The sequence below is a fragment of the Mchenga conophoros genome, linkage group LG14 (assembly GCF_057382185.1).
Source record: "Mchenga conophoros isolate Kocher_MC1m ecotype Shallow Benthic linkage group LG14, M_conophoros_male_GT1.1, whole genome shotgun sequence".
In the NCBI taxonomy this organism is placed as follows: Eukaryota; Metazoa; Chordata; class Actinopteri; order Cichliformes; family Cichlidae; genus Mchenga; species Mchenga conophoros.
The window spans coordinates 1878834-1899500 of record NC_140539.1 but is presented as its reverse complement, the minus strand read 5'-3'; the positions used below and the strand labels follow the sequence as shown (position 1 = coordinate 1899500).

At 42.1% G+C, this 20667-nt stretch overlaps 1 protein-coding gene across 2 annotated transcripts in view; it reads right to left on the bottom strand.

Moving 5' to 3' along the window:
* The window catches only part of sorl1 (sortilin-related receptor, L(DLR class) A repeats containing), a 90757-nt gene that overhangs the window by 29497 nt on the left and 40593 nt on the right, over positions 1 to 20667 (bottom strand). For both annotated transcript variants that reach the window (XM_085244700.1, XM_085244699.1), the window contains exons 7-14: positions 11765 to 11866; positions 10279 to 10448; positions 8656 to 8848; positions 7283 to 7400; positions 3062 to 3135; positions 2420 to 2508; positions 1577 to 1755; positions 39 to 225 (exon numbers count right to left, since the gene is read on the bottom strand). In XM_085244700.1, coding sequence (XP_085100826.1) covers positions 39 to 225; positions 1577 to 1755; positions 2420 to 2508; positions 3062 to 3135; positions 7283 to 7400; positions 8656 to 8848; positions 10279 to 10448; positions 11765 to 11866 — 1112 coding nt within the window. The remainder of the gene's footprint in view (positions 1 to 38; positions 226 to 1576; positions 1756 to 2419; positions 2509 to 3061; positions 3136 to 7282; positions 7401 to 8655; positions 8849 to 10278; positions 10449 to 11764; positions 11867 to 20667) is intronic.

Here is a 20667-nt window from a genome sequence, read left to right as displayed (position 1 = left end):
TCTGAAATCAAAGGCCTGGAGAGTTTGTGGACTCTCACCACTCGTAGTCCTGGCGTGTGCAGGAGCAGTTAGAGATGGTGACCGGCCGGTCAAAATCCTCTCCGTTAAAACACGTAGCGTGAGGCGCTCGCCTTTTGAACGTTATCTCTCTGCCCAGCAGACACTCATTACCGTGCTCGTCAGATGGGGACCAGTGCTTGTAGTCCTTCTCAGAACAAGGCACGCCTAAAGAAACATCCAAGGAAAAGTAGACATGATGTGGATCTGACAAATGAGTTGAAATATTCTTGATGGTATATTTATAAAGTCAGTATTTCTAGATAAACCTTTCTGCTGGCGTGTGTTGCTTAGTATTTATCCTTTGCCTTTCTCCTAGCTTTCATCGTTTCAAGTTACATATTTACTTTTAGAAGTAAATTAGCATTATAGTTATTTCCTATTATTAAATTGGAATATTGGTGATTAGAAATGACTTGGCTTGTTTTTGTACATCTTCCTTCTTTGAATTTTATTTAACCTTTAATTTTATTTGTTTATTTTTTACACAGTAACACATTTTTAAATAATAGAAACTTTTTATTAGTGTTAGCTGCTACTAGAATTTGGTGATTATACATTAAATTATTCCCAAGTTAATAATCATGTGTCTCTGTAAACCATTACTCCTTACTAGCCCTAGGGTCTTCTGGAATTAATGAAATGTAGTGCTCTTAGTTAACAACAGCAAACAGCTAGCATGTGCTTTCTGGCTATTTTAGCTAAAGTACAATCTTTGTAACAAAAATGTAAAGTGAGTTTATTTTTGGTACATGAGCAGTAGTTGTGTGCAACATTGCTACAGTGTATTACATTTTGTTACAGTTCATTCTCCCTAAAAACCCTGGATGCTATGCTATCACTAGCTACTGTCATTATGGTATATGGTAAATGGCCTGTATTTGTATAGCGCTTTTACTAGTCCCTAAGGACCCCAAAGCGCTTTACACAATCAGTCATCCACCCATTCACACACACATTCACACACTGGTGATGGCAGCTACATTGTAGCTACAGCCACCCTGGGGCGCACTGACAGAGGCGAGGCTGCCGGACACTGGCGCCACCGGGCCCTCTGACCATGCTAACCATGCGCACGTTGGCTACATACATGAACTTTAGGTGCTACAAGCAAATGTTACAGATCTTATAGATTAGATAGAACTTTATTAATCCCTCGGGTGGGTTCCTCTGGGAAATTCGATTTCCAAAAAAGCACAGCACCGACAGAAGTTACAGAGTTACAGAGGTTACTACATGAGGTTATTAATCAGAGAACCAACCTGCAAGCATGCATCATCACTCTACAGCCATCTGAAATATCTCTGGACATTTGTTTGGACGATTATACGGAGGCACTATATGAATTGCTTACTTATTTTCAGTTTATATAAGAACTACATGTATAAAATCAAAAGTTACAGATGACTACAAATCACCCCTACAGCATTGGCTTTAGTCTAAACTGAGAAATAACTGTTTCTGCATTTAGCTGTTGTTGCTAAGAACTAAAGATCTCCATTCTCAATCGTGGACTTACCCAGAATGTCAGAGGTGTTGACCTGCAAGATGAGCCAGCTGTGTCTCTGCTCGGCATACGAGCCAAAAATGGTGAAGATGGTGCTCTTCTCTCCGGGCTCTGTCAGCAGCTGGTAAACGTACACTTCCTTTTCTGAGAACCGAAAGTCGGTCCACGTCTCGCCTTCATTGGTGCTGAACCTGACAGGGGCGTGGTATTATTAATGACCGTATCTTCTAAATGTGTTTGGTAGCAGCCTCTCACGTACTGTCGACTAAACATAACTGAGTAATGTTTGATCACCAAGGTTACCAAGTTATCAGCTCATCTGCTGCATGCCCACTCACTCACCGAGGGAACAACAGCAAGACAGAGAAGACAATCAGATGAAACAAACAAACATGAGTTAATATCAAATTAAAGTGGGAGCGCGACGTGTATTAAAAGTCGGGCTTAACCCAGTAATAGGGACATTTGTATGTATGAAGATAAAATCGGGTTACTGAGTAATCAGGGAAAGATAAAATGAATTATGGAAATGAAGCCAACTGGATACATATCGTTATAATACATCACTTTCATGAATTAAAGTTGGCTGCAAGGTAGGTGTTGGCACAGAGGTGTTTTAATCTAGTTCTGTTGATTAGTGGAAGGATTATTTGCTGTTTAACTCCAGCAGGCAGCTTCACATTCACACAGTCTGCTCCTGCTGGCTAATGGGCACGACCACACGGTAGGTGCCGTTTATGTGCTCCGCCTGCCAGATTTCTTAAAGCTGTCACAAGTTAACCTCTCTGGGTTTGAAGCTCCTGTCCGATTCATTTCCTCGGCTGGAGGAAGTTTAGGAAAGCCATCTGGACTTACTTCAGTTGTGTGGTGGGGCCTCCTTGTGCAATAGCCATCAGGATGCCGCCATGGTCACCCCAGGTGTAGAAATGAGGGCCTGCCAATGCCTAGATTACCACAAGCAGTGTGAGTGAGACATAATGTGCTTCACAGGGTTGAAGAAATTTAGTGTAAAGACAACAGTGCTGTTGTGTGGACTAGATGGTAAAGCTTTAAGTGATATCGACGTTCATCTAACAAACAAAAGATTCCCAGGTTGATCCTTGCGGGGGAGACACATGTCAGAGTCATCTGACACATAAGGAACCTGATTATAGTGATGTGTCTGATGTCAGGCGGCAATAAAGCTACTTTAGTGCCAGTTCTAAATAATCAAAGTCAGAACAATCCCCATCAATCTGCTGCTAGAATTAAGGACAGTAGAGTATGAGACTAATGAAGCACTAATTACTTTTGAAAATATCATCGATGTCCTTTGAACACTAAATGAATTAACAGTAACGTCCTTTCATGACATGTGGGCATGAGAACATCAGTCGTCTACGAAAGCTGAATAAAGCTCGAGCCTGTCTACAGGACTAAGCCTGAATACTGACTTTTTCTTTGACACACAGTTTAGCCGTCTCCACTGTTCTTGTTGTTCTCAAACTTTGCACTGACCTCTCTCCACTGGGCTCCAGCGCTGCTGGATACATACACATTGGGTTTGTTGGCCAAGTTCCTGCCAACAGATCCTGCAATCAGAAGACAGAAAAGGCCTTTAACACACTCTGACTCCATATGATCGCTGCTTTTGTAACTCCGGAGTTTAAGCCAGAGCATTTTGAATCTTTTCATGCATGTGGCATTTGTATCTGCTGGAAATGAAATCCTCCAGGAACAATCTGCTTAGAACATTTTATAAAATACACAATGAAAATAAAAAAATTATAAAACATAAGGATGAGAGGCCTGCTTGAATCCGCCTACAGATGCTGAGATCCATCTGTAGTTCTGGAAACATCCACTAGGGAGCCAACATTGTTGTCCTGTGTTGGGCATTGTTCTGATACTGAGTGTCACATAGAGGCTGACATGTTTTACCCTGTCGTAGCCTACCGTGATGAAACTAAAGTTACAATTTTAACTTTCTAATTAAAATCATTAGAAAGTTAAAATAATTATCTGCTTAGCTAAAGGCATTAGCTATTATTTAAAATGTAGCATGTTAGCATTTATCAGCGACAGAAGCAATGTGACAGCTAACACAACCTCACACAGCTGCTACAGCAGGGGCACTTTTTAGTGTTTCTTTAGATAACAACTGCAGCTTCATCACAGGGCTGATAACGAGGAAGCAGAGATTACAAGTAGAGTAGATTTAGAAAATTTGAATGTGAAAAAAAATGTGAAGCAGACTGAAAATACTTTTTACGCCTGTTTACACAACGTTTATTTGCTCCAGCGCTCTTACACATTTGCACGACAGGTAACATTTACTTTGGAGTTTGGAAGTTGGGAAGAAATTTTTATATCTTCGTCCAAATGCCCTCCAACATGCGTGTTAGTGTATCCCCCATCTATCCATCAGGAAAAGGATCAGGACCATCATTCTCTGTGTTTGACACTCGAGAACAGACAACAACCGCTCAGGACATCAATCACATTGAAATATTTCAGGGTGAATGACAGAAGCACAGATGAGAATGAGAGCAGCATGGCTGATGTGTCTCTGCTCAGGGCTGTAATAATGCCTCTGAAAGGAATTTGGTTCTCTCTCCCAGTAAAACGGGCTGATGACACTAAACGTTAAATATCATCACAGAAAGTGTCAGAGAAAAATAAATGGCTGCCACTGATTACAGCATCCTGCATGATGTCTGCGACAGAAACACAGTGGGTTCTAAATCAACCAATCAATGTGTGATTAAAGTGCAGATTACTCATTTTATCCTATTAACATCACAAATCCTTTCAAAAAGACAGAATAAAGGTCATTTTTAATGCCTTTGTTTAGATTGCATATATATATTTATTTTATTCGACTTTGACTGTACAAGAAGCTGGAGCACTTTATTATTTTAGCGTGAAAGCACCACGAGGTAGAGGCTTTCCTCGGAGACGGGAGGTTCCCCAGCATCACTTCTTTGACCCTGACCTCTGTAGGAGACCAGATTATGCCTGGACCCTGGCATGAGCTCTGATTATTATTGCGTAGAACACAACTGCAATGAAAACCGCTGGAGATTTAAGACAGCAACAACTGAATACGGATTTCAATCCCACCTTCTAATGGTGGTTTTAACAGGGCCGCAAAGCAGGACCAGCTGGTCAGCTTGATTAAATTGATACTGGACTTGGCCGCAGACCATTGCGTCACACCCTTGGAGGTTCTCCAGCATCACTCCTTTGACCCTGGACTCTCTAAGAGTTCCCCTCACATGGACGGGAGGACACAGGAATAAAACCCTGTGATCTCTCAGCAATCGCCTTTGTTGTTTGTGTTGCCAATACTCGAGGGGAACCGGCAATTCTTGTGAACATTATTTTAAAAAGCCTTAAAGAAAGCCACCAAACAAATACAGTCTTGAACTTCAGTTCGGCACAAATCCATCACATAATCACTGCGTTGAGGTCTTACCAATATCAAAGGGAACAAATATTCCCGGGAATTACTGTGGGACAGTCATTCCTTGTACACCATGTTAACAGAGATAAGATACAAAATATATCTTAAATAAACCAGCCTTCAACATCAACTCATTCTTTAAACATACTTGTTGCCGTCAGAGCTACTCGTCAGCCTCTTAGCACTTACACCTGTGGTAGGAGTCTGCGTACGTTCAGGAAAGCTTCAGAATTTTAGTAGCTGCACCTGTGGTATTGATTTGAAAATTCTACATCGCCTTGTTCTGGAGTTATCGCATTCATCGGGTGTCCAAGTTAAATCGCACCTATGCGAGTTGTCACACGATTTTCAGAAAACCTGGCCTCTGACATCATCATGGTCACTAAGATTTGAACACCTGGTGTCAATTTCAAAGTCCTATTTCACCTCACAAACTCACAAATCTGCATGACCACCCACCCGCCTGGCAGAGCGAAAACACCCTGTACCCAGCAGAGAGGGTAAACGATCCGAGAGTTTTCCAAGGAAGGAAATGAGATATTCTTCAGTAGCCAGCGTGTTTGGTTGTGTACAGCTGCAATGTTTCTGTGTTAACTGTAAAAACAAGGTGACTTTCGCGATAATTTTAAAGAGGAATGCACAACTTTGTCATTTAAAGTTCAAACTTGCCAACATTTCTATGTTGTGTTGTGTTTCATCTTGATTTTATCATTGTTTGGTTTATTTAAATTTTCATATGGTGTCTGTGGTTTTCATGGTTTCGTCCGTGTTTTAAAAGTCGACTGTTTACTTTGATAGTTTATGCTTTTTCTAAACATTATCGTGTTTTATCTCAGTTTTTTTGGTTCTTTTGGTTTCTCTTGATAGTCTGATGTGTTTTGTAGACGTGTTGTGTAAATGTTCCTGCATGCATTTTAAATATCATTACAATATCTTTTCTTGTATTAAATAAATTGAACTACAAAGACAATAACAGACCGACCATAACTGACACCAATGGAAGCCAACAACAAAACAATGAGAAACCTCGACAGTGAAACAGGACGGATGGAGGCGGGATCCAGGTGCGATCTACATCAACTGAAGGATTTGTTGCCAACATCATGATTCCGAACCAGGAAAACTGCGACGGTTTCATGTGAGGACTTTGGGCTTAGAGACGTACCCGATGTCACTGAGGTGGTTTTAATGTTGGTGTATACTCACAGCACAGACTAATCAATGATATTTAATATTTTGTAAATAAGAAGTTAAACTGCATGGAACTAAAGTGTTTCCTGTGGTGGTCGTGCATGTTCATCCCTGCACTCAGGACTGTGTTTGACCCGTCAAGTGCCCGCCGGGTGCTGCAGCAGTAATTAGCCCATCTATCTAAGAGAGCGATAATGAAGCACATGGTGGCAGCAATTGGCAGCGCTCCTTCCTCCTCCTCCGCTCACCCTCCCTTTTTCTTGCATTCTTTCCATGCCCATCATCTAATAAGAATTTAATTAAAGAGACAGGCTGGTTGCAGTCTCCTAAACACTGCAGAGTATCAACAAATCAGTGCTCTCGACCAGCTGTGACGAGGCAGAGACAACTCAAACTGCAGCCATAATGTCTCTGCAGCACTGACACTGTTTCCACTTCGCTCTGAGGAATTCATGAGAATTGAACATGTGGTAACAGTTTTCACATTATTTATGTCTTTGAGATTTAAATTGCAACTGTGTAACTGTAATGAGAAGCAGGACAGATGTTTCAACAATGATGCATGAAGCAAGTTTCTAACACATATCTCACAAGGTGCAATCCTATTTCCTGTGTTTTCAGCAATACAGGAAGTGGCCACATACTAAGAGAGACAGAGGCATCTCAAACATCACAGACTTGTTTGCCTTGCACTGGATATTTGAATCAGTGTTATCATAAACCAAGAGGAAGTTACTGAAAAGTACAACAAGCCATCCTCCAACAGATGGCACTGAAACTCTCCTCATCTAGCTCTTAGGCTTTCGTCAAAGCTCTGGGACATTTCTTCCCTGTTCACAACAACCCCAGAGGTTTCTAGTAGTGCAACTATAATTTGACTTGAGTTTGAAAGTTTAAGTTCACCATCTGTAAACTGAGTGTGAGACAAAAGTGTTGGACCCATTAAAATCTGTCAATGTTTGACTTCACTGCTTGTAGTCTGCGTCCTACACAGGAAGGTCGAATGAGCTGGGGGAAAGAAATCTATTCATAATGAGGAATCGATGAAATCCAAGAAAAACTTTTATTCCGTGTTATCCCACCTGTGGCCATAATAAGTCCAGGTGCAGAATCCTTGGATAAAATGGGTATTCTTCTTAGCTGGATGTTAAACAACTGGCTCCAGCGCTGAGCCAGGTGAAGGGAGCAACCTTTACTGAGCTACGAGGGAAAAGCAGACGAGAGAAAAGTTAGATGACACTTAGCTGTTCAATTCACAGGATTCATATCTACCCGATTTGAGCTTTTCTGCGACATCAGCAGTTCACATTGGGTCATTGAATCTTACCCTAAGATTCCTGCTCGTGGTTAAACTTAGCTAACACTAGTATGCCTGCTAACACGAACGATTCAATTCAGTTTTATTTATACAGCGCTAAATCACAACAACAGTAACCTCAAGGCGCTTTATATTGCACAGTAGACCCTACAATAATAGATACAGAGACAAACCCAACAATCATATGACCCCCTATGAGCAGCACTTTGGCGACAGTGGGAAGGAAAAACTCCCTTTTAACAGGAAGAAACCTCCGGCAGAACCAGGCTCAGGGAGGGGCGGGGCCATCTGCTGTGATTGGTTGGGGAGAGAACAAATTCCAGTTTAGCTCACCAAGCAAGTGTTTAGGGGTTAGCTAACTCCCAGGGCTGACCTGGTAGCTTAACTGGCCTTTTTCAAATTGCTTTATTAACTAATATTAAGAACTAACAATCGGCAAATTCATGCAAAATATATGATAACTAGCTGGTTAATCTTCTTGTTTGCAAACGTGTCAATACTGAAATCAAGTGTGAGTGGAAATTTTAGTTGGCTAACCCACCAAACTGTTTCACCAGCTAACATGAGATGTGATACAAACTTGTGTTTGCTGATTTTAGGCAGCAGTAACTGGATGCTCAGTCATTCAGGTAAGGAGATCCCAGAGACTTCAAGCTGTTCCTGCAGTTTGCTCTCATGTACTAGCTTCAGATAGTTCTGGACTGAAGAAGCCACTTGGGTGAGTAACAAAACACTGAAGATGCAACGTCCAGCTTCAGCTTTCTTGGTTTACAAATGTGAGATTTTGTCTAACTTGGGAAACGAATTGGACTGAGAAAAATAATTTTGTTGCATCAGGTCAAATTTTTAGTTCAAATCATTATCAAGACATACAGAGGACGTCTACAGCCATCAGCTCTGTCATGGTTTGGAGCTGTGGTGTTGGAGAGCGAGAGAAAAGTGGAGAAATTTTGAACACAAAAAGTTCCAGCAGATTTGAGCTTATTGGTTCTGTTAGTCAGACAACAAAGTAATGTAGGACTATTAGTGGCAACTAATCAATCCATCAAATGGAAATCTGATGAAGTAATAGAAGTTTATGTTTCGTGCTTCTGTGGGAAAGAAACAACTGAAAGCAATAAGTTAAACTTGGCGTACCTGGCAGTCTATGGTTCCGCCCAGGCTGTCGGTAGCAGGCGACTGAAGCAACTCCCACGTCCCTCCTTTGTCGAACGTGATGACAGATCGCATGTTGTCCTCGCTCACAGAGCCGTTGATGAGCGTGGCGATGTAGACGCCCCTCAGCCCCTCCACACGGTGCAAGTCTGCAAACGGCTCATTGGCAAAATACCTGCGCAGCAAACGCGAACATGGTGGCAGGGTCAGAGAGGAACATCTGAGGTGATTCTGTAATATTTAATGTCAAGGTAATTATCTATTTCTACAATACAACAATACAAATTATTTACAATATTTAAAAGGAAGGAAGGAATTGTGTTTTTATTCAACGTGATCATATTTTCATTATTTTACTTCAATGATAGAGCTCTGGTTTGCACTCCCACCCTGTCCACTGAACACTGCTGTCAGTTTGTTTTTCCTAACTGTAACTTTTGCACACTTTAGCCTACCAGTCCTCCTAACACCCAATCCCAGGACCACGCTTTGGACCCTTTAAAGATGATTTCAGTCAGAACCACAGAAGCACAGAAAGTAATATCATCAAGTTGTTCAAACGTAGAACATGAGGCAACTTTTACACACAGCAGAGAGGTAAACAGGAAGCATGAAACTCACAGTCTGATGCTTTGTTTCAGAATGAGTCATGAGAAACAGAAGACAGAGAAGTGTTAACAGCAGACGCTGTTGGATAAACAGAAACAATCAGCTTTGGCAGGAAGCTAAGCCAACACTGGGACTGCCTCTGCAAAACTAACACCAGATCGTCCTCGTGATTATGTAGAAGGCAAACAATGACTACAGCTATCAGTTGAATGCACTATTAGAAAAGGACGTACTGCTTTCAAGTGTTTGCAAAACCTATACTGTTACCAAGCATTTGTAAAGACAGCAAGAGGCCTTCCTGTCAGTTGCTGTGGTTTCTATGGGAACAACTCAATTACTGGCAAGGCTGCAGATAGTGCTCGATTTGTCCTGCAGGTACAGACTGCAGTCATTTTTATCTGCTGGTACAATTTGGTTCATCATGTGATCTGCTCATTTACTTATCTAAAGGAAAAGGGGAAAAATCACTAAAGCATTAAAAGCAAAGAGCCAGCTGAGACGGTCCAGACGCCTGTAAGGAGGCAGGCTGGATGAAGGTGTTCCAGACACATTCGGCTGTGGGACCCAAGCACCTACAATGGTGAGCAAACCCATTCAGACCATTACATTAGCACCTTGTAGAGGCCCAGTTACAACTTTGAGTCTACTTACATCAGTCTGGATATGATTCTGCACACCTGGCTATGGCAAGTTTATCCCTCATGCTGTCCACACACTCTTTGTACTTGTGCAGTGCCCAACACATGGTTCATATATGGACCCAGCAGGGACTGAACAGATCTCAGTATGTTCCAAATCCACTGCAGTGCCCTCACCAAAGGATTTTTATTGAAACTGGATTATGTGTTTTTAGTTAGCCTGACAATCTGTTAACGAGAGGTTTGCCCTTTTGTATCCAAACAGGTAGGTGTGTGTGTGTGTGTGTGTGTGTGTGTGTGTGTGTGTGTGTGTGTGTGTGTGTGTGTGTGTGTGTGTGTGTGTGTGTGTGTGCAGTACCTGATGAGTGTGTTGCTGCCAGAGCTCTCAGGACTGTAATACAGCACGTTCTCCAGCGACAGAGAGAAGGCGAGACCCTGTGTGTCTGAGATGTAGAGGTGTGTGACGTTGTTCAAGTGGTTCACACACACGAACACTTGGTCCTCAGATGCATCTGCTATGTAGTACTCCTGTGGGGGGGTCGGGGGGGAGAGGGGGGGTCATCTATAGTTCACCGGCTTAAAAGTCCGATTAGACTCGATGCTCTGAAATGGGAACGTGTTGTGTAATGTTTTTTTAGAAATGGGAACAACGAATGTTCAGCTGTTATGTTTCAATGTTTTTATTGCTGTTGCTGTCTGTGTGTGCTCCTCACACATATGCTGAGAACACACATTTAGTCTTATATTACACCTTGGACGTCTTTATTTCCAGGAGTTTCACCTTAATGAGTCAGTTTCAAAGTTTTGTGCTTACAGCCTGAGGCCTTTGAGTAACCGGTCACATGGCTCTCTGATGGATCAGATATGCATGTATGCATGAATCAGCATCAAAGGCTGCATGAATGTAGCTGCAACCGGGAGCGCAGATCACACATCCTGTTTAAAATGACAGAGCTGAAGCTGCTTTCTTAGCAAACCCTGTTTATAGCTGTGAACACACACCGAGTGAAAGTCAATACTTATTCAGGTACTCTCTGCAGCAATACTGTACAGTTATTTAACCAAAGGTCTGACAATAAAACATTTCATGAATAAATAAAGAATATCCTTATGTTTGTTCAAACTGACACCATCAGCAGTAACAGCATAAACACTCTGCACCACAGACTTTATATAAAAGCTGTAGCTACCATGACATCACACATAGTTTCAGGATGCATGTGTTGAAGCCTCAGCAAAAAGATTTTGGTTCCCAACGTGTTGGTTTTTGAAGTTCCTAGTTATTAGTTAACAGCTGTTTCTACAAACTGTGTCAGGTTAACTAAGTTAAATCAAAAACCTGTGAAACAAACAGTGAGTTGTGTTATTTATCAGTTTAAAATGTTCCAGCACTACAAATACGGTTCAAAGTTACGAGTTGAGTCCAAGCAGCTTCGTGTTCCAGCACACTAGTCGGTTAAATCAACCACTCCCATAATTTAAGCATGACAAATATTTGAGCGAGTTTATAAAATGATAAAGCCTGTACACTTCTTATAAATTGGGAAATTAGCTAAAGAGAACTAAATGTTTTTTCTACCAACCTGTAAACATGTTAGCTTCTTGGCTAAGGTTGGGTATTTTAACATGACAGTCTAAGGTTTCACTTTTGGCATCGGCCTCCAGTGGCCATTTGAAGAACTGCACGTTTGGAAACGACACATTGGCTTCTGCAGTCCTCAGTATTCGCTGTGTGCTTTGTACTACGAGACTGATTTAAGACCATCTGACGGGACTGTACCTTTGCTTTCTCACGGACAAATGTGTTGGGTAAAGCACTTCTGAACACAAGAAAAAACACTCACTGTGATTGGATGGCGGGTCATAAACTGGGCTGCTTTCATTGGCTGGCGGTTGTAGGACACCCAGAGCTGAACAGATGATGGTTCGTGGCTTCCCAACAGTTTCTGGACATAGATACAAAACAAATCACTCAACCTCTCCTCAGATTTAGTTTCTCGGCAGCTACAGCTTGGAGTTGGCACACAGGTTTCATTCTAACGTAGAACTTCATGATGAAATCCCAACAGAACAAATGTAAAAAGCTTTGACGGCTTTTGGAAGACTGAGATGAACCGAAGAGGCTCTTCAGACCCCGTGGAACTCTGGACTATTTATTTTGCACTAGTGCCGTGTGTGGGCAAGGCCGTGAAAATGACCTGAAATTAGGAGAAGAGACTATGTGGACTGTCCTGATAATGTTTTGCTGCTGTGACACCCCCGCGGTACAGAGCTCAACAGCTGAGAGACAAATCATTAAAACGAGCTGAATTAAAAAGTCTCTCAGACTCCAAGAGCACATCTTCACTGTCATGACCGTGTGTGTGTGTGTGTGAACACACTCACACACTCACGCACACTGGATTGAAGTGTAATTGTCCTGACTCCTGTTGTCACAGTTGGTTTGTTATCGATTTGGCCTTTTTTAGGAGTCGCACAGAGAAATCAGGATCTTTCTTTCAGCGATTTCTCGTCCGTCTGAAAGGAGAAAATAACTTCATGGACGGACAAACAGCATATTTTACATCCCACATAAAACTACTGGCTGCACTCATATTTCATATTTTTCAAAATAATATCACTGTGTTAGTAATGTGCACCTCAGGCCTTCTGTAAATGACTCCACTAACATCTGTACAATATTAGGACTCCAGTATGGGCTGCTGCTCCAAACACAGCACTGACAGGACGCTTCTGGACGTCAGTGCAGATGTCCTATTCAAAATCTACAATATACATTTCTTCACAGTGACACTTTTTCTGCCATCCTTTCCCGACTATCTCAGGTTTCCTGTTCTATGTTCACCAAATCAACTGTCCCTTGATACCTGACGATATCTTTGTTCTTCCAGGGAATACAGATCCTGCTTTGTTTTTCCTGTGGTAGCAAACAGAATGATCTCCTGTTTGCTCTAGTCTACGCTCAGAGATGTTTTCCTTTCTGTTAATAACCCAGCCCTCTGTGCCTATTAACGTTCCACTCTGTACTCCTAATTTCATTGTCTCCACAGCTCATGTACTCTGTACCTTTCCCGTCTCACCCTCCGCTCTCCTGGCTGGAAATTCAGTTTGCTGTTGGATGCAGTTCAAGTTTGCGGAGAGCCAAGCAGCTTCGTTATATTATTTCTGATTAGGCTGGACCACCCGGCTATAAGAGCAACGTCCTCTAGAGAAAGAAGGTTTTAAAAGAATAGTGAAATGAGGTAACTGCAGTAAGAGAGGGAGGGAAAAAAAGATTCTGGAGTTGAAGAGAAGAATAGTGGGAGAGAGGAGCGAGCAGGAGCGAGCAGGAGCTCAGCTTTAGAAAGCAATAAAGACTGAACAAAGAAGTCAGGATGGAATTTAAAGAGCAGAGCTGCACATCCAATATTCATTTTGTCTGGACTGTCAGAATCCATGTCATGCTGCACGAAAAGAGTCAATCCTAGATTTGTACCAACAGGAACGGGAGGAGAACCTCTGACATGTTTTTGGGGGCAATAAACACTGAATGACTCATCACACCATGTTACCAAATGACAGATAACTGCAGCCTAGCTTAATGTTCATAAGCTGGAAATGACATGAGAATCATAAAATATAAGCTTACAATATAACATTTTCTAATGTAAGAGCTAAATACTCAATTTAGCTCAGCATGAAGATACAAGTAGCAGGAAGCCTGGCTTTGTCTGCAGCTAGAACAACAAAAATGTGTGCATCTATCAATTATAATAATAATAATATGTAAATAAATGATTCCAGTCCATCAAAACTTAGATTTTTGTTTCAATTGTGGGTTTGGAAATGAATTAGTTTCCTTCTTCACACTCCGTGTAATCACAGTTTTAATGTCAGGTTACTTTGTGAGTCAAGAGGAAAATTGGACTGTAGAACGTATTTTCACATGTAACTATATATTTTTCCACTGCAACCACATATTCCCCTCCAACAGCAGCTGTCAGCAAGCTTTGCATTACACACTGTTCCTGGTCTCTCAGATCCCTGAAACGAGAGATTCTTGGACCTGAGATCAACTCGGATGTCGGATGGCAGACACTAGGACAGTGTGAAATGGAACACAGTCTACCAGAAGAATCAACTGTGACATACAGGAAGACTAAAATGTTATCCAAAAAAAGCCAAAAACTCACAAGAATTCTATCCTTGTGCCACATGTGTAATGGTGTGTTTTAAGGATGGTGGCGGAGTTCCACAGGGCTCAATTCTGGGTCCTCTACACAACACAAGGACTCGACTGTGTCCATCTACAGTGGGTATGCTACCCAGCTATGAGCTTGTTGGGTCAACAAAGGGGGACCAACAATTTTTGTAACTTCAGAAAACCAACAATCCATCATGTACAGATACTCAGCAGTTCTCATGCTTTACCCGACTTTTTAGCTAGTGAGATATTCACCCGCCTTCAAATCCATTTTAATCAGCTGCTGTTAATAATAACAGACCAATAGTCTTGTCTATTAATGTGTTAGCCCGAATATAATTGCTTTTATATTCTTTATTAACTGTCAATAATTATAAAACCAACATTAAAATGCTGTCAGCTAAATACCATCCAAAACTGCACTGATGTAGGTGTTTGTGAGGTCACAGTGCGTTTACCTTATGATCACTTTTACATTTGAAATGTTACGGTATCGTTGTGAAATATTAACAGAGGTTAAATAAAGTAGCAGAGGACAGGATCCTTTGATCCAGGACAGTCTACACGGACAATGTTATTATAAATAAATAAATGGGCAAAGTTGATGCAAAGCAATCTACTGACACTATATATATTCAGGTCATGTGAGCCTGACCTTGATGAAGCGATACCCTCAGAATCTCCCCGTCATCAGAAACTACCTTCTGGTATTAAAGAAATCCCAGATGCTGAAAACATGTGTCTGAGTCTCAGTTAAGTTACAGTATTTATGTTAAATCTCACAGTTTTTTTCATGAACTTCTCTAAAAATAACACTCAAGTGCAGCCCTAACATGTCCTCGTACTTCCTGTTTGAGAAAACAGCCACAAGGTGACGTTTGTTAAAGACTAGATCAGAGAGATAGAGCACATGTTCACTGTTGCGTTTTTCGTTGTTGTTTTAAGGCTGCCATTTGATTATAATGAAAGCATCTGCACTGGCTGTGAAACGAGCTGGAAATGTCACGAGTAAATCCTCGGAGGCAGGAAGCCTTCTGTTTGTTTCTCCCGAACGCTGTGCACGAAGGCGACCAAAAACTTTGCTGCTTTGCCGTTACAGAGTTACACAGTGTAACGCCAGCATGTTTCTCCTTTTATATCTGCAAATTCTCTGATCGAGATGGTTTTAAGTGTTTCCGTCCTTTTTAATGCAAATGCATGAAAACATCTGTGTGTATAGCATTTTAAAAAAGATGAGAGAGATCTGAGCAACAACAACAAGTGCAACAATTAGTGTTTATTTCATATCAACATCATCTATGTACAGCTGGACAATACTGTTTATCCCCTGTGAAATCAAAAACCAGTGCTTTTTTAACACAGCAAGGGATTTTTAACATAGCATGAAGGGTTACCAGGTTTCTTTAGAAATCGTAATGTGGACAAAATAACAGAATTATGCCAGAAAGAATAAAAACAATATTATTAGCCCCTGTGCAGTTATGTGCTATGTAATGCTCTACGCTTGGATAATAAAGATAAAACTGATGTTTTTTCCCAGTTTACACGATATTAAAACTTGAGCTGTCCTTTGGTACAACCTGCCAAAAACAAAAGAAATGATGATGCTCACAAAGCAAGAACTGGACGAGACGCGTCATCAACAAACTCAAAGCAAGCCGCTCAGTATATAAAACAAGGAAGTGAAAGAATCCAAATTTCTGGTGAAATGTGTTGAAAGACCCTGATGACTGACTTAGCCAAGGCAGGAAATTATAGTCTCAAAGAAAACAATCACAGAGACACAGACTGATGGTTACAGATGGAGAAAAACTCCACTTCTGCAGCAGAGACACTTTCAAGCCAGGCTGAAGTATGCTAAGGACAAGCTGGAGAAAGATCATGGACACTGGAAGCACATTGCTTGGTTAGGTGACTACACTAGAGTTTTTTTACTGCTTATTTTTGGAGAAAGAAGGGAGAGGTGTATAACCCAAAGAAGACCCTCCCCACACGGTGGTGGGAGTATTACAGTGTGGTGCTTCAGTGGATCTGGAACTAGGAATCTTGTCAAGGTGGAAAGAATCACCAGGAAAGGAGCATGTGTGCAGATTTGGAAAGAAAACCTTATGGACAACTGGGCCTGAGTGGCTGCTTTGTCTTTCAATGTGGCAACAATCCAAAACATCCTGGTAAAAAACTACCAACAGAAGATCAAAATGGGAGCTGTTGACTGGTCTGCACAAAGTCCTGACCTGAAACCAACTGGGATGATGAAGACTAAGGTCTCTGCCAGAAGACCATGAAATCTGGAGGAGAGACTCAAAGAACAACAGGCTGGGATTGCTCTGCGTGACACTTGTTGACAACTATAACAGCTGACTGCAGGCTGCTGTCCAGCAACAAGGAAATCCAGCTCTTTGTTTACTGTAACTTCATATGACGCACGACTGGATTAATCCGTATTTATGTCGCCTTGGTGTAGCCGCCCATGTAAAACGTTTGGAACAAGCTGCTTTAGCTACTTCCCTTCAAGCTAACTTCCTCCTGATTGGCTCCCCCTCCCCCGTACAGTATTTTTGAACAGGTGGGCGGGGCTTGTGTGCTCACAGCCTGAGATACGTACCTGAGGAGACCAATATCTACTCTGTGCCATCATACAGAGACAAGGGTAGACAGACCAGCCTGAAACAGAGCAGTCTGAGCTTTTGGTTCGTTGGGGTCATTTGTAAATATACACTGATATCAATCACTCCGTGTCAGCCACTGTAACAACTGCACACGACAGAGAGTGAAAAGAAAAGCATAACAGATTTGATTAGCTGGCTTTCGCTTGACGGCTCTCCACACTGTCAAACTGAAAGCCAAATAAAATAAACTGATACGACGTATGGAGATGAAGGGTACGGACTAATGTGCAGACACTAAACATGAGTAATGCCAGTATATTCAGAGGTAACATTTAAGACTGAAACACAGATCTGAACAGCAGCTCATCTCTTCTGTGAAGTTCCTGTAGCGATTACACTGAATATGAGCTGAAGATTTCAACAGTCCCAGCTACCACGAGCAGACTGGCATCATTCCTCCACCAGGCTCCTCTTCCTGTTTCCTCTCTCTTTCGTTCCAGTCTTTGAACAGAACCTGTGAACTGAACGAGTAGCACTATGGTGACCAGATAACCGCGGGCCTTATCGGTACTGCAGTTACATCTGCTAAAGCAGTTATCTTCCATGGCTCTGCTCAATGGGAGCAAAGGCTGAGGGCTCTAAGGTCTGATTAGTGCTCTTTTGCTGAGGATCCCCATTGTTAAATAAAACCCTCCATTTCTGCTTCTTCAGTTAGCTAAAGCAGCTTGGTACTGCCCAAAGCACTTGTGATATTCAATTAATTTAATCCTATTAGTCCCAGAAAAAGAGAGACAAGGAGAGAAAGTAACTGAGACGAGACCCAAAGGGCGGCCCTTTTTATAGGCGGAAGATTTCAGATGCTAGCAGCGAGGGCGAATAGAGCTGATGCTTTGTGATGGATTACTCTGTATCTCCTCCATCCACATTATCCCCCGGGGTAGTGGCTGTACTCAGACCAGTGCTAGTCTATCTGACAGGTCCCATCAGCTCTGGAGGTCAGATGTCAGATACAGAGCTTGGAGAGGAGGGAGGTCACAGACAGTTCAATCACAACAACACAGCCCACTGTGCTGCTGAGAGTTGGTGTGTGATATCTGGTTAGAAGGAACAAACACTGCTTTAATTCCATAAAACAGCTGGGTTGTAGAGTTGTTTCAAAGATTTTTCCAACAAAAGCAAATAGTTTATTAATTATTACCATGACCAGTCGCCAGTCTGTCCCAGGGCTAACACGGACGACTATTCACACTCACACCTGTGGACAATTTATTATCACCACCTGATCTTAGCCCACTCGCTGCACGTCTTTGGACTGTGAAGCAACAGCGCTAACCACTGTGCCTAACTCATGATCGTGACTCACTGTCGTCACACCTCTGAACTGTCAAACACACCTGAGCTTATCAGGAAGGATATCAGGCACGTGGTCGAGAACATCATGAACATCATACTTCAGCAAACACGCCCTACTAGCACTCCAACTATTTTGGCCTGTTGTCCTCAAAGGCTTTCTTATCTTTTCCATGTCAGCAAATCCCACATGGATCAGAGTCGGGTCACAGACTCATTTGAGAAAACTTTGTTCTCCGATCTGAAACATTTTTTAGATTTAATATAATTTCTTTTGTCAGATGGGGAGACGCTGTTAAAACTAGTTCAAATGAGGCATCTGTTGTTGTCACTTGTTGACTTGCTGTGTGACCACTAATGCTTCAGACAACACAGCCATCTGCAACCATGACTTCCTCATCTGATTTGTTGGTTACATGCAAAGATGTTTCACATCGTGCGTCAGAGTTCATCCTCGAAACCCTGCGTCTGTGCGATCTGCATAAGATCAAAAGTGAAAACGAGTGACACAGCGTCTGTAAAGTGTTTAAAGCACTAACTTCTTTTTAAAAATCAGCAGTGGTGCAGATCTTTTTCAGTGGCAGCCACAAGTTTTATTTAGTAGTTTAGGTTAAAAAGAGTAATTGGGGCAATTTTTGTGAAGAAAATCACGTGCGTGGCTTTTCCCCAAACTCCTGTTTCCCATTCAGAACAGTAAATAAACCACAACAGTGTTTGAGGTTAACCCCTGGCCCTAATTGGACCACATCAGTAATTAGGAATAAGCATTAATCATTAGTTTTGACCGTGTTGGCCACGGGGAATTAATAAAGGGACTCCACGCTGCTGTCTTTGATCACCTATAATCTGCATCAGCTGCATCTGTAATAACACAAGACACCGACAGACTGCGTCGCTAAGATCGTTTCATTCTCAACCAATCATTAATTTTAATAGCAGAAACCTGCGGACAGCTGCCCACAAGACCGATTCATGCTCACCGCTGCATCAACTGACAATGAGCACGCAGAAGTGAGATTACACATCAGAACACTTAAAACATGTCGGCACCGAATTACAGCAGCAGTGTAACTCTGGGGTGCAGCTATGAGCTCAGTGTGATGAACCATCTGAAATCCTTCATGCCGACCTCCTTTGACAATCAACAGTTATCTGAACACTGCAGCTACAGGCTGCCGTCAGCCCACGAAGACGACTCGGGACAAAGCCAGTCTGTTAGAGGCAGGCTGCGAAACTCCAGATCATGTTCACCATCTGCTCTGCTATCTGTCACCAAGGCTTCCACTACACCAACACTGGAGTGAACAATGACAAACATACTGCGCTTCACATGCACCCACAGCCAAATATTGATCGACAGCGTGTCGTTATGCTGAGCTGGGAAACTGGCTGCTTAGTGCTCATTATGCTGCAACAACTGTATGCAGGTGCTGAACAAGTACTGCAGCAGCTACCTGCAGCTGATGCACATCTGCCTAGTGTAGCTTGCATAGATAGATTTAGATGTTAGTTGTTATTGGATATTTATAGATGAGTGATTAGTGTAGTCTGTGGTTCTTACAGTGTTAAATGACTGGTGCACATTTCCTGCACACACTGAGGCATCATTTCCTCCTTTTCTTTCATCTATGCTCTGACAAGTACAGAGACGTGCTTTAATCAATACAAATGATCCAAAATGTAGACAAAGGGTAACAAGATCTTAGCATTTATGTCATCACTACCACAAAGGCAGATGTGCATACTATGTGCTGTCAATGTGGGATGAAGGTCTTTAAATTAGAGATATGTCATTCATGTATCTCTCAGGAGACTGCAAACTTTTAATTATTTATTATCATTATCAGTAGTAGTAGCAGTGTTATTTCACTCAGAAGCTTCTCACTAAAACTACCACAAGGTTCTGGGTTCTCTCTTCGTTTGCATGTTCTGCAGGTACTCTGGCTTCCTCCCACAGTCCACAGACATGCGTACGAGTATAAACCGTACTGTCCACAGGGTAACTGTGACTATAGTGGACTGTCTCTGTGTTAGCCCTGTAATGAACAGGGATCTCTCCAGGGTACGTCATTTTTTTGTCCGGTGTGAGCCGGGATGGGACCAAGCCACCCAGCGACTGAGTTAGGAAATCGTTTCACGCCCAAGCCGAGTTGGCATCCGGCCTCTTCAAAATGAGGTGGCTCAGTATGACACGTGAGAAGAAGGGAGTCAAACAGACTCACTGTGTGATTTAGGGGAGTGACTCACCTATGCTAAAAGGCTTGATAATTAACCGATCACCGTAAGTATCGGTTCTCTGCCTAACTTGTTTAAAGCATCGTTATTAAAGAGACCGACAGCCCTCTGTGTGCAGTAGTAATGAGGCAACATTGTTGTATATACTCTGTGCTGTACAGTTACTGACATACTCTACATCATACTAGCCAGCTTATAACATGGGACCTGTCTTATTCTTGATTAGAGTAAAGAAAAAATACTGATGTAGATCTACTTATGGTATGAATTTCAAAATCCTGCATCACCTTGTTCTAAATTTATTGCATTCATAAGTTTTCAGAAAACTTGACCTCTGACCTGTAACCAGCCAGAGCCATGGCGGGGGGGG